The 18,116-nt window shown below is 40.2% G+C and overlaps 1 protein-coding gene across 1 annotated transcript in view; it reads right to left on the reverse strand.

The window, feature by feature from the left end:
• Nucleotides 1-18,116, reverse strand: part of SAMHD1 (SAM and HD domain containing deoxynucleoside triphosphate triphosphohydrolase 1) — a 66,554-nt gene that overhangs the window by 18,371 nt on the left and 30,067 nt on the right. Inside the window, exons 3-11 of the mRNA XM_067554516.1 lie at nucleotides 15,316-15,388; nucleotides 14,035-14,195; nucleotides 12,622-12,737; nucleotides 12,111-12,181; nucleotides 10,787-10,942; nucleotides 8,815-8,915; nucleotides 8,578-8,686; nucleotides 4,608-4,699; nucleotides 3,254-3,369 (exon numbers count right to left, since the gene is read on the reverse strand). Of these exons, the coding sequence (XP_067410617.1) occupies nucleotides 3,254-3,369; nucleotides 4,608-4,699; nucleotides 8,578-8,686; nucleotides 8,815-8,915; nucleotides 10,787-10,942; nucleotides 12,111-12,181; nucleotides 12,622-12,737; nucleotides 14,035-14,195; nucleotides 15,316-15,388 (995 nt within the window). The remainder of the gene's footprint in view (nucleotides 1-3,253; nucleotides 3,370-4,607; nucleotides 4,700-8,577; nucleotides 8,687-8,814; nucleotides 8,916-10,786; nucleotides 10,943-12,110; nucleotides 12,182-12,621; nucleotides 12,738-14,034; nucleotides 14,196-15,315; nucleotides 15,389-18,116) is intronic.

Below are 18,116 nucleotides of genomic sequence, written 5' to 3' on the forward strand. Positions count from 1 at the left end.
CTGCCAAAAGTCAAGCAGAGCTGGACCTTGCAAAAGAAATTAAAAACAACAGTAAAAAATTCTTTAGCCATATAAATAAAAAGAAAACTAGGAAAGAAGTGGGACTGATAAACACTGCGGATGGGGTGGTGATTACAGATAATCTAAGCATGATCCAACACCTACACGAATACTTTGCTCAGTTTTTAATAATAGTAATAAGGAACTTGGGGACAGTGGCAGGATGGCTAATAAGAACAAGGGTAATAGAAATTACCACAATTGAAGTGGAAGCCTTACTAACTGCTTAATGGGACCAAATCGGATGGCCTGGATTATCTCCATCCAAGAATATTAAAGGGACTGGCATATGAATTTGGAAATCCAAGAGCAAGGAGTTTTAATTCATCCATAAACTTGGGAATCATATCCTATGATTGGATGATTGTAAATATAGTCCTTATATTTAAGAAAGGGAAAAAAAGATCTGAGAAACTCCAGACCCTTTGGTTTGACCTCAATTGTATATAAGGTTTTAGTACAAATTTTGAAATAAAGAGTGCTTAAGGACATAGAGGTAAATGGTGACTGGGAGAAAATACAACATGGTTTTAACTAAAGGTAGATTGTGCCAGACCAACCAGATCTCTTTAAGATAAGCAATTTTCTAGACAAACAAAATGCAGTAATCTAATCTATCTGAATTTCAGTAAAGCATTTGATACAATTCCACATGGGAAATTATTAGTTAAATTGGAGAGAATGGGGATTAATACAAGACTGGAAAGGTGAGAAAGGAACTGGTTAAAGGGAGATTACAATGAGTCATGCTGAAAGGTGAACCACAGGCTAGAGGGAAGTCACTAGTAGAGTTCATCAGGGATCAGTTTTAGGACCAATCTTATTTAACATTTTAATTAATGACCTTGGCACACAAAGTGGGAGTGTGCTAATAAAATTTTCAGATTGGGAGGTACTGCCAAAATGGAGGAGGACCACAATATCATATAGGAAAATTTGGACAACCTTGAAAACTAGAGTAATAGAAATGGGATGAAATTTAATAGTCCCTAAATTCATGACTTTGCACTAACAACAAGAACTTTTGTTATAAGCTGGGGATGTAACAGTTGGAAGCAACAGAGGAGAAAGACCGTGGTGCGCTGGTCGATCACAAGGTAACTATGAGCCACCAATGTGAGGCAGCTGTGAAAAAGGCTAATGCAATCTTAGTATTTATCAGGCAAGGTACTTCCAGTAGAGACAGGTGTGATGGGTGTACCAGGCCCTTTGAGGCCCCCTGCTGGAGGCCTTGTGGTCCTACTACACCCCACCCCAGGAAATGAAGCAGTGAAGGTGGCCCCTCCAGGCCTGTCTAGAAAGGCTGCAGAGAAGCAGCCAATCGTAGCTCAGCAGGCTCTGCTAAAAGGAGCTGCAGGGCCTGAGCAGGACAGTTTCTGCTGGGACCAGAAGAGTGAAGGAGGACTGGAAAGCTGTGAAACTCTACAGGTTAAGAGGCTTGGGAGAGATACTGCTCAAGCAGGGCAGGACTGAGATGCTCTCCAAGCAGAGAAGCCTGAAAGGGAACCTGGACAAAAAGGGGGCAGAGACTGTTACAAACTCTCCAGGCAAAGAGGCCTGAGAGAAGACCTTGAGAAATCAGGGCAGAGGCTGAGAAACTGTCCAGGTATAGAAGGCCTGGGAAAGACCCTGCTCAAACAGGAAACAGTGATCCCAGAAGTTGATGGGACCAAGTGGGAAGCAACCCAGGGAATGCAGCAGCAGCAACTATTAATGGGAAGCAGTACATAGCTGGTGTTTATAGAGCCCCTGGTTGGGACCTGGAGTAGTGGGTGGGCCCCCCATCAGCCACTGGTGAAATGGCCTAAGCCCCAAGAATGGGATAAGACTCAGTACTAAAACTCCTCAAAAGGGGATAAAATTTAATCAGGCCCAGAGATGGGGCTGAAGTTCCTGGCTAACCATTTGATGGACTTAGTTACCCCAGAAGGGGTTCCCTTCATGCGTTTTGACTGTGTGCAACTTAGCTGGAGGGCTGAGCCATTGAAGACCCGCCTGACAAAGGCACCAGCCAACAGGGGATGCTGGGAGCAGAGAAAGGAAAGTGCAGGATTGCACCAGGCAAGAGGAGACACTCCATCATGACAGGAAAATGTTATTACCTGTATACAAGGCACTGGTGAGACCCCATCTGGAATAGTGTGTGCAACCATGTTTAAGAAAGATTAATTCAAACTGAGACAGGTGTCGAGAAAGGCTACTAGGATGAGAGGAATGGAGAACCTACCTTATACGAGCAAAATTTAAGGAGCTTGGCTTGTTTAGACTAACAAAACAAAGGCTGAGGGGAGATATGATTGCTCTCTATAAATACATCAGAGGGATAAACACTAGGGAGGGAGAGGAGTTATTTAAGGACAAATATTTGCACAAGAACAAATGGATATATACTGACTATCAACAAGTCTAGGCTTGAAATGAGAACAAGGTTTCTCACAATCAGGAGTGAAATTCTAAAACAGCCTTCTAAGGGGCGTGGTGGGGGCAAAAACCTAAGCGGCTTCAAGACTGAGCTTGATAAGTTTATGGAGGGGGTGGCATGATGAGGCTGCCTACAATGCATATGGCCCATCCATGACTATTTGCAAATATCTCTAACAGCTGAAGATAGGACACTAGGTGGAGAGGGCTCTCTGTTACTACAGAGAATTCTTTAGGTGTCCCTCTGGTGGGTCTTGCCCACATGCTGAGGGCCTAACCGATCACCATATTTGGGGTCAGGAAGAAATCTTCCCCCAGGCCAGAGTGGAAGAGACCCTGCTGGTTTTTCACATTCCTTTGCGGCACAGGGTATAGGTCATTTACTGGTTTGAACTAGAGTAAATGGTGGATTCTCTGTAACTTGAAGTCTTTAAATCAAGATCTGAGGTCTTCAGTAACTCAGTCAGAGGTTAAGGCTTATTGCAGGAGTGGATGGCTGAGGTTCTGTGGCCTGCAATGTGCAGGAGGTCAGACTAGATGATCATGATGGTCCCTACTAGCCCTAAAGTCTACGGTCATTAAATAATTGTCTGACACACACCACCCCCTCATAATTTTGCATAACTGTGAAAATTTAAATAGATAAAAATCTTAAAAATGCTTAACAAACATTAATATCTGTCCAGATTAATAAAAAAAATCAAATTTTGTCTAGCCTACTTATAAACCCATGTAAGATGGCGTAAACTTGCCACCATCAGTGAAGATATACCTGTTAGCTTCGTGTAAGCTTCCATATCCTCCATTGCTGTGGAAATCTTGTAGTGTTTTCCTCCAGTGCCCTCTATTTTAATGTAGGGATCTGCTTTTAGGAAGGCATCTGTAATCCTATTTTGAGATATAGCATATGGATATAGTGTTTTAAAAAGAGAAAATGAAAAGCCACAATATGTTTACAAATAAAGGACCATTAGCCAATAAGCATTCCAAGCGTGAAGCCAGAAGAACTCAGTTATATTGCAATATTGCATGTCTCCCATTGACTAAACCAGGCTTTTAACTGGGTTTGTCAATGCAGAAGCTCAAGCAACCACACAGTAACAAGTGGAAAGGTCAGTTATTTAACAGTAGAGTGTTTTCACCTAAAAAACCTTAATTCTGATGAACTAGAAATCTGCCACTATGCAGTACTTCAGACTGCATGTATGACGATACTGTTTGGTTGACTGTAGGAGTCTGGAAGTCAGTGACCAATGCTCAGACTATCATCATGTAGATGTACTGCACAGCAGAACACACTTGGCAATGACTAAATAGTTCCATGCATGTATAACTAAGTTGGATGAATGGTAAAGCATTTTTTGAGTAAGGTGCCAACTTCTAAGTATTAGTCCATCAATCTATGTCATAACAATTCACTCATTGCACATGGCAAAAAATGATTTAAGAGACAGTTTTTCTAAAATAGTAGGTTCTTCCTAAATTATAACAGGTAAAAGACATCTGGTATTTATGGACAAAAAGGTGGAAAGAAAAGGACATCTACTTTATTACTGGGCTTGATCAATCTGCTAATAACTGGGGAGAGCTCTTATTACCTTCATTTTTTTGTGATTTATATTTATGAACAAAAGCACAACCACCAAGATAATGCGGAATTTTAAACACTTGCGTAAAAAGTAAGTCTTTAGTAACCCAATGGAAATCAGCTGGATTTTACACCACTTTATACTTTATTGATTATTTACATATTCCAAAATGGATTTAGCATAACATTTTAAGACTCCTAAAGTTCAGAGGCGTGAAGACTATTTCTAGTAGTTGGAAATCTATTGAGTTCAGATCGTCTCTATTTAAAAAATAAAATCCAACAGTTCAAGTTATTTCAGAAAATTCAATCTAGAACCAAAAGGTAAAAGGCCATATAGCCAGAATACCTTAGTGTGATGAATGACCAAGGCATGCTCAAAGGTTAGGGTCTTGTAAAACTGCATATACAAAACTTCATGTGTCCCTTTTACAGAAGCACAGAAACATGCGTGGTTTCACAGATATCCTAACTTTGCAGGCTTTCATTCATCTCAGCAACTCTCCATGAACAATCAAAATACAGGATGGACACTTACATTGTTTCAATGATGTTGCCAACCTTGTGCTGGTAAGCTCTGCGGTGCAAACAATTCCGTGTATGGAACATGTCATACAGATTTCCAACCTCCTGCATTAAAAGATGAAGTTACGTTTCATTTGTATATTGACTCAACTTGGTTGGACACCGCACTGAGTATTCAAAGAAAGTAACTGTCTTAATTCAGTTTCCATTATACAACAGAATGGGTGGTTTTCACCCATCTGAAGTCATAAGCAGCTTCTACATCTGGCACTGTAATGATGTGGGGGTAGCCCCATTTTTACTGTGCTTTTTCCACTCTAGCTTCTGTAGTTGTGATTAAAGAGATTGAAAGGTGACTGATCAATGACGAGGACACGTTTTGAGAATAATTTTGAAGGTATCAAATGCTACATTCTAAACAAAGCAATAGAAAAGAGCTTTGCTGCTGAAAGTTGTATTTGACAGAGAGATTTATGCCTGATGCTTCATTCCATTTTTGATGCTTTAGAAAGTGATCTGCGTCATGATCAATGGACAGTATGAACATGCAGTAAAGTGTGAAATCTCTCTGCTGGAAGTCCATTGTAAACTATGACTTTGAACCTATAAATTATTTTGCTTTTCAGCCAGATGGTTACTGCCAGCAATAAGATCAGATTAATTTTTTTATTGCTACCCTTCTTGACATATGCAAACATTAAGGAAAATAACCTCTCAACTAAAGAAGATTAATTTATCATTCAAACTGACTGAATGGTTCTGAACATACTTTTGCCTTCCTTGGACATCCCGCTAGTATTCAGAGGCACGCTGCAATATCTGATAGTGCATGCACATCAGGAACACAAAATGCACGTCATAATACAATATACATAAACACAAACCTCTTACAGGGAGGCAATAGCCATGTTTTAACTTGCAGTATCACGTATCTATAAGTGCCACTACCTAGGTCTCTGGGATTTACTCCAACATTGCAAAACCCAGCTACTCTTTTCACCTACTAAAAATCAACTTCTCACTTCCAAAAGACTAGTTTTCTCAGAATCCCCCTACGTTTTACCCGTGTCAATGATAACCTGCATGCTCTCAGCTTACGCTGGAGTTGGGATGCCCAGGTCTCACAAGCTCTATGTTGCATAAGTAACTGAAGTAGTAGGGGAAGTAAGTTTTGCGCTTTTAAAATGTTTTATCTATTTTTGATGTTATGTTTTATTAGGTGTAAGTTTGATTCTGTTCTATAAAGTTTTCAACAAAAAGGATCATCACTGTAGAATCTTATTCCTTTCTGCTCCTCTGCCTCCTCTTCAGGATTTCTGAGATTCTGGAGACAGAAGGAATGAGAGAGTTTCATCTCCATATTATAAGCTAAACATAACGATGTTGCTGGACAAGCAGAAGATCAGAGCTCGATCACTTGTTCAACTTGCAGACTGCTCAACTAAAAGTCATAATACTTCTGGATCCACCCTGGCATCATGAATTTATAAGTATATCTAGTTCCACAAGCCAGAAAATTGAAGTTTGCTGTGAGCTCAGTTTAAAATTGAGACACCCCGTTACCCAAAAGTACTTGTAACTTTCCAGTCTGGCACAAGATGAGGAAACCCCAGTAAGCTTATCTGCTAATCTCCTGAATAGATGCTCTTCATCTGCTGCTCCTGCTTGTCAGTTCAGTGACAGTCTCAGACTCACAGCACTGCAGAAACATGCAGAGCAACGTGCACATACAACACCCTGAAGATGAGGCACACAGGGGCTCCGTGAAGTCTAGCAATCCAGAAACACAAAACACTTTGGATAGGACATTTGGTATGTATCTGGGGACAATACATACGGATCCCCAAAAAAATCATGAAGCAGGTCCTCAAGGAATCCATTTTGAGGAGGAGAGGAAAGTGATCAAGATCAGTCAGCATGGATTATCATAGAATCATATTCACCAAAGGCAAGTCATGCCTGACCAACCTGATTGCCTTCTATGAAGAGATGACTGACTGTCTCTGTGGATGTGGGAAAAGTGGAGAACATGATATACCTGGACTTTAGCAAAGCTTTTGATACAGTCTCCCACAGTATTCTTGCCAGCAAGTTAAAGAATTATGGGTTGGATGAACAGACTATAAGGTGGATAGAAAGCTGGCTAGACCATTGGGCTCAACAAGTAGTGATCAACAGCTCAATGTCCAGTTGGCAGCCAATAACAAGCAGAGTGCCCCAGGGGTTGGTCCTGAGGCCAGTTTTGTTCAACTTGTTCATTAATGATCTGGAGGATGGGGTGGATTGCACCCTCAGCAAGTTTACAGGTGACACTAAGCTGGGGGGAGTGGTAGATACCCTGGAAGGTAGGGATAGGATACAGAGTGACCTAGACAAATTGGAGGATTGCACCAAAAGAAATCTGATGCGATTCAACAAGGACAAGTGCAGAGTCCTGCACTTAGGATGGAAGAATCCCATACACTGCTGTAGGGTGGGGACCAACTGGCTGCAGATCCGCAGACAAGGAATTGGGAATTACAGTGGACAAGAAGTTGGATATGAGTCAACAGTGTACCCTTGTTGCTAATAAGGCTAACAGCATATTGGGCTGCATTAGTAGGAGCACTGCCAGCAGATCGAGGGAAGTGATTATTTCCTTATTTGCACTGGTGAGGCCACATCTGAAGTACTGTCTAGTTTTGGGTCCTCCATTACAGGAAGGATGTAGACAAATTGGACAGAGTCCAGTGGAGGGCAATGAAAATGATTAGTGGGCTGGGACACAGGACTTATGAGGAGTGGCTGAGGGAACTGGGCTTCTTTAGTCTGCAGAAGAGAAGAGTGAGGGGGGATTTGATAGAAGCCTTCAACTACCTCAAAGGGGGTTCCAGGGAGGATGGAACTAGGTGGTCTCAGTGGTGGCAGATGACAGAACTAGGAGCAATGGTCTCAAGTTGCAGTGGGGGAGGTCTAGGTTGGATATTAGGGAAAATCTTTTTCACTAGGATGGTGATGAAGCTTTGGAATGGGTTATCTAGGGAGGTAGTGGAATCTCCATCCTTAGAGTTTTTTGAGGCCTGGCTTGACAAAGCCTTGGCTGGGATGATTTAGTTGGGGTTGGTCCTGATCTGAGCAGGGGGTTGGACTAGATGACTTCCTCAGGGCCCTTCCAATCATAATCTTCCATTATTCTAATTTCCTAATAACACATAAGCAAACACATAAGCAAAGTTCAGCAAAGTTCACAGCATTCTGGGTTAGATGGGTGAAATAGCATACAGAACTGTTTCAGCAGAATACCGCTCAGTTGTACGCAGAAAAAGACAAGTAGCTAAATTATTTTGTGTGTGTGTGTACACGTAACTGATCATTTCCCATTTTTGAAATCCAAACCTGGAAAACAACACAAAGGCATGCACAGAGCCTTCAATACCTGATACATATGCATGAGAATTTCTAGACACAGAAAGAACTAGAAGAGAGCATCATACTTAGTAAAAGGAGTCTGGATTCAGTCATCATACAGACACTAAGTTGCTATTGTGGCCACAAAATAAATTCACTGTTTAAGGTCTGGAAGACTGAGCCTTCACATCTCTCTGGGAATCACACTGATCAGCAAATTGAGAATAGCACAGGTTATAGCTGACAGAAACATGACATGACAACAGTGTGCATCTGGTACATGAAACACAGAACATATCTTTCTAGGCCTTACTTTATAATATTCAAACCTTAATATGCAGTAGAGGTGCACTTTGCAGGGAATACTGCTGGCAGTTGGCCAACCAATGAAGTGCCCCTTACTTCATATCACTACCATGGTTGATCACCAGTGTTTACAATGTTGCAACTGATCATCATCTCTTTCCAGAGGAATGCAACACAGCGCCTCAAAGATGCACAAGGAGAATCCCTCTAGGCACCGCACAGGACTGCACAATCAATCATTCAGAAGGACTTGGGGGAAAACATCCTCTGCTCTCCCCCTGGCCGTTTACCTTGTCACGGGTACAGATATGCTTCTTTTTTTTCACTTCACAGACCCGAGCGAATTTAAGGAAGCGCTTATAATCAAAGTTGTTCTGGATTCCTAAGTGATGGCAATCCCTAAAAATATTCCAGAGAGAATGAGTTGAAAGCAATCAATAATGAAATTTTACTCACAGTACAAGCAGCAGAACCGAGCGATTGTTTTGTTAGAATTATAATAAAACTAAGAGCAGGAAGATTTGTACCTGGCAAAGTAATCCCATTTGTCAACATCGATGCCATTTCTTTTGTTAGCTACTATCTCATAAAGGAAGCTTTTCTCTTCTGGTCGACCCCGGTATGGCCACTGGAAAACCAGAACAGCTGAGTTAGAATAGGTTAACCTTTGGTCAGCAGTGATTTCAAAATGCATTTATAGACGTGAGGAATACATTTTGATTTTGCATATGATAATATAACTATATAAAAACTACTGATTTAGTGAAGAAAATGAGACACAAAGAAATAAAACTAACTTTCAGAAACAAAGCTTGTGACGTTAGTATCTAGAGCTGGTGTTTAAGCAGCAAACTCTCTAAAACAATTAAATGGACCATGGACAGCAAGCTACAAGAGTGCTTTATTTGCAAGTTATACCAAAATAAGAAAAAGGAAAATCTACAGCTTTAAGCCATTCGATAGACATTTATAGTGATGACAGATTATGTCCCCACTGGCTTCCACAAAGCTCAGACACAAGCTGCCCATCATAAGAAGGGGAAAGAGATTCTCACTGTACTGTTCAAATGCCAGGAATGACTATTTTGGAAAATTTGCACTCTTCAGTTTAGGGCCAGCTGCACTCAAGAAGTCAGCCATTACCAAGCACTGGAAAAATCAGAGAATGTCAGTTATTTTAAGATGCATGGTCCACATGTATTAGTATTTCTTGTGAATTTAATCAAATACTATCCTTATATGGAAACTTGAAAATTCTGTAAAAAGGTCCTGAAAAAAGCAAATGCAACTAACAAATGGTTTGCTCTTATGTTGTCTATTTATCAGTCTGTCATTTCTATTTAGAACATAAGCTCTTTGGGGCAGGCACCAGAGTCTGTATACTGCCTAGTACCAAGGGGATCCTGATCTTGATGGTAGCCTCTAGGAATTACTATAATACAAATAAAAATCTGTAAATTCCAATGTTTGTCACAACAAAGCTGAATCTCTGAATTCTATTTTGTATCAATCTGTCAATATAGAGGCTTTCCATTTATCATGTATAGTTTTCGTGTAAGCCTTTGCAATTTGCTGCAGTGATTGGCATCTCTCTTACTAGAACAGTTTCCCTTTAAAAGGAGCAGTCTGGTCATCAGAGCAGCATGTTGATAGACAGGATGTCTAGAGTCTAGTTTCAGCTCTGCCATTGACTGGATGTATAACTCTGGGCAAGTCACTCAACAGCTGTACTTCTGTTCCTCCATCTGTATACCAGGATAAGACTGAGCTGCTTTGCTGGGTTATGAAGATTAATAATTGTAAACTCTCCTTCCTTGCATAATTCAATCATGTTACTCCCTTCTTTAAATCCCTCCACTGGCTTCCCAATCACCATTTAATCGAATTTCCTTTTTGTCATCACCTTCAAGGGTGCACAGATCTCTGCCCCTTGCTCTGGTCAAGCATCCTCTGCTCCAGTATTCCCAGCCTTCTTCACCTGTTTGTCAGCCTCTTGCTGAATCACCTCCATGTGGCTCCCTATCCATGATACAACTCCAAGTTTATCAACAAGGCCCCTACCTTGTCCACATTCAAGTCCCAATTAAAGACCCCGTTCAACAAAGTTGTTTACTGTGAACAAGTTGACTTGCATACAAAAACTGCCTCGTTTCCTTTCCCTGTAGCTGTCTAATTGTCTATCTGGCCTTAGATTTTGAACTTCTTGGAGCACACGTACTTCTTGAAGGTGCGGGTGCCTAGCACATCAATGAATCCACCAACTGCTAACAACCCACAAATAATAATGCACTCTGCACTTTCAGCATGTTTCACCCAAGCATCTCAAAATAATGTTATAACAACTTTTCAGACTGACCTCCTAACTTAAGTACTTGAAAGCATCCCAGAAACTATACAGTTACAGCTTAAAACAAGAATAGCAGCAAAAATAATATTTTCATTTCACTTAAAATAAAGAGAATTTAAAACAATTTCCTCAGAAGTGGCTAACTGACTTACCAAACCCCGAGATGGGGTTGTATCTAGGGGCCCTCCTATTTGCTCCTTGATAAAGTCCACATCTTCTTTCAGGACAAGACCATAATCTTCCATGACTTTTTCTAGCCCATTGGAAGTGATCAGGTGTTCAAACATCTGAACAGAGGCAGTTTCATGCTGCAGAAAGTATGTATAAATATTACTCTAGCAAAACACACAAGCTGCTATCAGACTTAGCCAAAGTCAAATGTCTGAGCTGGGAACAGACTAACTTCAAGTACCTGCTCTAGTCACTGGAACAGGCTGCCTTCAGGAAAATCAAAAGTTAAGGTTCTCATACTAATGTCAACTCGTCCACACTGCATGCATGTCAAATTTTGACTATTAGGCTGTTAAGCGTGTATTTTAATATCCAGTAGGTTCAATACTGGGAAAGTTACAATACTAAGAAAGGTAACTTTGATATTGACCAACTTCATTTTCTGTTAGGTTAAAATATACTGTATATAGCAAGTTTTCTTTCTACTTCTCATGTATTAGCACAAGGAGGCTTACAGAGAATATAGGGAAACATTTTCGTTACATTTAAAAAAATTTCTAACCGTACTAGAAAACATGCCAATTTTTAAAATCAATACCTAAATTTTGAACATCCTTTTACCTTTTTTATATTAGATTTCTTTGTGTTTTAAAAGTAAAGTCCAAAATAAGATTGAAAAGAAATAACTACTTTGTCTACAGTTAATGATTTATAACTATAAAATCTGGTTCTGGGCAAAACTACCCCATATACATTAAGGGACTGTGCCAACTTGAAACTGGTCAATGTAATCAAAATGACACTTGCCTCCTGGAGTCTCCCTGCATGTTTTATGATTTGACCAAGTTTTCAGGATTTGTTTTATTTTATTTTCCTCCTCCCGTTGTGCAAGAGATGGGGTATATGCACATGAACAGCAGGGTCTCTGAGCTCTCCTACACACAAATCAGGGAGACAACTGGTGGGAAATGGCTTCTCTCAGTCCCTCTTGCCCCAGGCTCTCATGAAGAGAGCATGGTCAGGAGTATGTGGAAAGAAACAGAAAATTCTCTCTGCTGCCCCTCAGCTTGGATATTATGAGACAGAATAAAAAGAACAAAAGTATCACCATGACTGGAAGAGAGAAAGCTTTTTTGAAATTTAGCCATGGTCAATATGCTTGTCACTCAGATTAGAACACCGTCTGCTCACAAAACCAGGCAATACTGGCTGCCCATATATTTAAAGGTGAATTACCTTTCCCTCTCTAAAACTATTTAAATGGCACATTTCACTTGCATATTGTTCTGTGTGTAAAATACTCACCTTCCATTTCAGACCTGGTCGAGCAAGTGGAATAAATCTTCCATCAAACATGTGTGAAAATGGTCCATGACCTTAAAAATAAAGAGTGTACAGGCTTAATCTGAATGTTTGTCAGCAAAAACAAAAGTAGGAACTGTGATAACTCAGATTCTCTCATTTCATTGTGCTGCTCTTCACAGAATGGGAGAATAAGATTCAAATACAGTAAGTTCACTATACCAATGCAGACACTGGAGTAAAAATGGATATAGCAACTTTAGAGGGACTGTTCTTCAGATAAGAGATTAAACTAAAGTTCCTTCTGCCCATCTTATAACTTCGCACAGTGTTGCCAAACATTTTATCAGGACAATACTGAGCGGCAAATTATGAGTTTTTAAATGCTATCTTACAAGGCATACCTTGTACAATGATTATTACAATAGCATGTAGGGGGTGAATACATGGGTGCATTCCGTCACACCCAGCAACCTCTTAAGCTACCAAATAATTGCTCTAAAGTGCTGCTTACCCAAATCATGACAAAGTCCAGCAATCTGAACACAGAGAATATCTCGCTGGTTTATCTCCAACTCTGGCTGTCTTTCGTGTAATGCCCGGACCAGACATCCTGCCAGATAGCCTACCCTAGTCCAGGCAGAAAATATGAGATAAAGTTAATAGTTTGAGGTTTAGTAAACAAACAAGAGAAACTTGCCATTCAATTCTACCTTGCCTAAACCATAGCTCTATGCAGCAGAGAGCACCAACACTCTCAAAACCTAAATTTCAGTCCAGTTATGGAAGCTAGTTACTTCCTTTTTAAAAACCTACATCATGAAAAAATAAATATTTGAAGTAAACAAACAAAAGATTTCACATCCAAGGAGTCCACACCTCAAGAATTCCATTCCAGCTACATACGAATACACTTTGATTACAGTAATCCTCTCCTCTTTGGACTTTTTTTCTCCCCTCTTCCCACTCTTGTCAATCAAAAATGCTGCTACCAAAGTCATCGTCCTCCTGTAACTCCAACACAAACCCTTTCAATGGCTTCCTGTCATCTACCACAAAGTCAAACTCCTTATCCTCATTTTCAAGTCCCTGCTCAAGCTTACTCCTGCTTATATTTCTGCCCTTATTTCCTTCAACTCCTCCCACTTCCGGAGAGACATAGGAATTGCTTACACTAGAAGTCCATCCAATCCAGTACCCCAAAAGTGGCCAATAACCAGATGCATCAGACGATGCAAAAAAAAAAAAAAAAAAAAAAAAAAATAACTGTGGACAACTAGGGAATAATCTGATTATGGAAGTTCCTTCCCAACACAATCAGTTATTGACTGGCTTATGCCCTGGAGCATGAGTTTATATGCCTTATTATGAATCCTACTTTATGTGACTGTAGATATTCTTATTATCCACGAGAATACCTAATCCATTTTTTAATTTTCCTGACCTCTTGGCCCTAAGTATATATTGTTGCAATGAGTTTCATAGGTTAATTATGCATTACATAAGAATTTCTTTTTATCAATTTTAAATCTGTCATTCACTGTCATTGAATAACCCTTGCCATGTTCTTGTTATGAATGTTCAACGTTCTTGTTATGAAAAAAGGGAATTAATGCATGATCTACCTTCTCTACACTATTAATGATTACCTCTACCACATCCTCTCTTCTCTAAACTAAGCAATCCCATCATCTTTTCACACTCAGAAGTTTCTCAAAGCCTCTAGTAATTTTTGTTGCCCATCTCTGGAAACAAACCTCAAGTAACAGTTCAGACAGTGGTTTCCTCATTGTCTAAAATGCTAGTTTTAAGTTCCAACTAGACACCAGCCCAGCCCTACAATCACTCCAGATTGGTGGAAAGGAAGATAATCTTGGCAAAGAAATGAAAATGAAGGAGAGTTATATGCAAGAGAATATTGTCTTACCCCAAGGAATGTTCAAAGCGGTTGTGCGATGCTCCGGGGAAAACATAGTAAGTGCCTCCCAGCTGTTTAATGTATCGGAGGCGCTGAAATTGAGGTGTATCAATGATTCGAATGAGGAGAGGATGTATTTCAATGTGGCCGTGAATAGGATCATTAAAAACCTAGAAAATTTCAAACAGCATTAAAAGTTTTTAAAAATATGACCTACTAAAGGAAAAGGACTTTCATCTCTATGATAAAGGAGGTCTGAAATGTTGTCAAAACGTGTTTTTTTTGGGGGTTTTTTTTTTTTTAAAGAAGATTAAACTTCAGATCTTATCTATCCTGGAAAATGCCACAGTGCTGGAGAATAGCAAAGTTATGGCATTAAAAGAGTTACAGCTAAATAGCCGAGAGGGTAAGGGATTTTCAACGAGATAGCTTAAAACCTTGTTTCTGTTGACTTCTATTTAACTCAAATTCCTAATACGTGGGAAAAAGGAGGTCTTTATTGCAGAGTCAATGCACCTGCTCTGTCAATTGAAGTAAAAGCCCACAATACATTTCTGAGACAAGAGTCCTCCAGCAACAGAAGGAAAGAGAAGAATTGGCATTGTTTGTATTTCTAAAAACAAGAAAATTTCGAGAGGGTTAGGAAAGACAGCAAGCAGGGAACAATTATTCAGGCTTCCTTTGAACAACACAAAGCAGCAAAAAAATCAACTCCAACTTGTTAAGTTTCTTGTAGAGGTCACCTTTAAGTAAAATTATACATTTGAGTAATGAACTGTAAAAGATACAAGTGTAAATACTTTATAAATCTGGGCATTCATTCTAGCGCCAAAGCACAAGGTAAAGACATAATTATAACTATTTAGGTAAAGCAGACTGAGGCAACTAAAATTATTATCTAATTTCAGTATCTCTGAACAAGCACCCTTTTCAGTATTTATGCTCTAATGCTCTCTCTAGATGTGCCTTCTATGATAGTACTAAAAGGGCACCTGCAGAGATAAAAAGCTTTTTCACCTGGAAAGGACTCAACTGCACACCACCACTGCAAGCACAGAAACATTAAGCAGAGCTGCTATTTCTATGTTTCTTTGCCTACTTTTATATCACTTAAATATCGTTATTCCAACAACCCAATAACCTGAGATTCTTAATGTAAATACACTTAAAATAGTTCCTCAAATGGCACTGGAGGGAGGGGGAAAAACCCAATGAGTCATATCTTCAAAGTGGGAATAAAATCCTGAGAGATTAGATCCTGGTTCCAGATAAACATGGCATTATGCTTACCTTCATTATATCAGAATGATTTTGTTCTAGTTTTTGCAGGCAAACAAGCAATTTCAGTCTCAAGTCCAAGGGCCTGGAAATATCAAGAAGATTTGAAAATTACTATAAATTGAAAAGCAAATTAACGAACACTAATTTAACTATAGATGAAGCTGCTTCTATAAATTCATGATTTTTTTTACCTCATTTGCTGTAGTAATACTAAATAGCAATATGCACTTCTATCGTTGCTTTCAGGAAAGGATCTCAAAGAGTTTTAAAAACATTCATTTATAAAGCCTAGCACCTCATTGAGGTTAAGATAGGCAAGGAAGATAAATCACACATGTATACACACAACAAATGGTTTGCAAACAGTAAAGGTTGCTAAATCCATGTGTTCCACAGCTCAAAGCCCTGAACACCAGGAAAATTAAGTTTACTTCCTGCAAAGAGAGTTCTTCAAGATGAGCCTCTTCATATTCACTTCTGGGATCGTGGCACCTGTGCCGCGAGCTTCCAGAACCTTCTCAAAAGCAGTGACCATTGGGGCCCACTCACCCCATCCTGCTGCCTCCCATGCTGGAGAGTCCCAAGAGTACAAAAGGGGGAGTGGCTCCAACCAGCACTCAGTTCCTTCCTCTAATTTGGGAATTCTGAAGAAATAGGGAAGTCAGGCAGAAACTGTGAACAGGCAGAGGCATATCTCACAAAACTCTGGTTACAGGGTGTCTGTAACCTTCATTTCTTCTTCAAGTGGCCTGTGCATATTCCCACTTGTGGGAGTTTAACAAGTAGTACCCCCAGAAAGGTGGGCTGAAGAGTTCTAGATAAAAAAAGACAGCAGAACTGTCAAAGAAAAATCAGCTCTGGATGCCAGGTCAAAAACAGAAGTAACTGATCTTGCTCTCCCAAAAGAAGTCTTACTGAAGGAACATTTTTGCTACAAACACACATACCTGCAATATCACTGATACAAAATGATGTGATGAAGACAGCATGAGGGCATGCCATGGATGCTGTCTTTGTCCTGGATGAGGATTGACAATTCCGGGAGGGTAAAGCCCTGTCAGGTCATGGTAACTGTGAGACATAGTGTGATAAATAGACAACCTTTGGATCTTGATGGAATGGCTCCTTGGTTAAACTCCATTTCTCCAAGGGATTGGGGAACTTGTAGATAAGCTATGGCCTGATACAAATAATGACCAAGTTATCTGAACGTGCAAAAGTATGATACCTACCTCCCTTAACATAATGGAGGCCCAGGAACATACAGACATTCTAGTGGTTTAAAAGAGATGGAATTCTCAGACACTTTAGACTGTTGCGACGGAAATGTGAGCAGGACCACTTGCTCAGTAAAAATGTAAACCGAAGAAGATAGTTACTGAGATACATGCCTAATGGCAAAGCTATTAAGAATGGCATCTTCATTAAAACAGTCTAAAACAACAGTTGAGGACTTCATCAGGTCCACTGCCCAGATGAGAGATCTCTTTCAAAACATAGCAGTTGACTGATCAAAAACTCTTGGTTTTTCTTTTAGACCTCAGCATAACACTCAGTCAAGAAACCAAGCAATTGTGGAAGGAACAGTTTTATATACTCCATTTTTTGTATCCTACTTTTATACCAAGTTACATATTCTATTTTGTATTAAGCTTTTAAGACTCCATCTTGTATGCTAAAGATTCCATATTGGATTTTTAGTAGCTTTCTTAGCCTTGAAACAGGTACATTTTTGCAGATGTTGCAGGTTTTTGCAGCTGTCCGAAGATAACGGGACATCGCTAGCTAGCTCCAAAAGATAGTTGTTATGGTAACCAGGGGCCCTGTTCAATTAGCAATATGGAGGAATTTCTTAGTATATCTTAGTGTAGAAAAGGTTGAGCTAATGGAAATGTACCGTTATACATCATCTTTTTCTTTGTTCTCTTTGTCTGAATACTGTATAAAAGTTAGTGATGCAAGTCTGTAAGGCAGAAGTCCTCGGGAGTCTTAGGGTGACCGATACTTCTCCGAGCTGCTTGTAATAAACTTCCTCAAAGAACTACGCACTCAAGTCTTTATTTAGGAGGGCCCTAAGCTTTCCTACGACAGTAATTGGTGCTGTGACTCAGATGCAGTGACCTTTTGCCTGCCGTCTCCTGCTGGTCTCCGCTGCTCCCGGACCGTTTATCTAGCTGGCTCTGGAGCAGCACGGAACGGGAGTTGGTGAGAACCACTTAAGGGAGTTTGGGCAGGGTAAAGACTTGCATACCAGACAAAATTGTCTGAGTGCCTTTGAGGGTGGTTCTGGTCTGGTTCTGGTTTAAAGTGCACTTATTATATTTCTGTAAGCCGGAGTGTGATTGTGGTGTGAGTGTTGTGTATTGTATTCCTTGTTATGCACCCCCCTGTTGACCAAGGCTGCCACTAATTCATCTCAAGACGCCCTGCACCCTCTGCGAGCTTAACCACCGCAACTGGAGAAGGTATAATCGCCAGTAAGGACGTTTTGGCTGGTGTGCCTCAACAGGTTTGAGCGCCTGTTTTGAGTGTCTGAGTCAGGGAAAGGATGGGAAATCAGACTTCAAAAGAAGAAATCCCTCCTCTGGGAAGTCCAGCTCAAATTATGTTGATAAATATGGACCTAGGTCATGTAAATATTTGGTTAGATGGAATGGGTATACTAAGGATGATCCAGCTAAGCAATTTCCGATCCCCGAGGGGACGTTTGACAAAGAAAAGTTCCACTTTGAGTGATTGCTCATATCCATTCCAATATAGGTGAGTGTGCGCCACCGTACACTGGTTCCCGGAACGTTTTTCCCCCTAGC

The sequence above is a fragment of the Emydura macquarii genome, unplaced genomic scaffold (assembly GCF_026122565.2).
Source record: "Emydura macquarii macquarii isolate MOO-44397 ecotype Brisbane River unplaced genomic scaffold, CSIRO-AGI_Emac_v2 contig_1483, whole genome shotgun sequence".
Lineage (NCBI taxonomy): Eukaryota > Metazoa > Chordata > Testudines > Chelidae > Emydura > Emydura macquarii.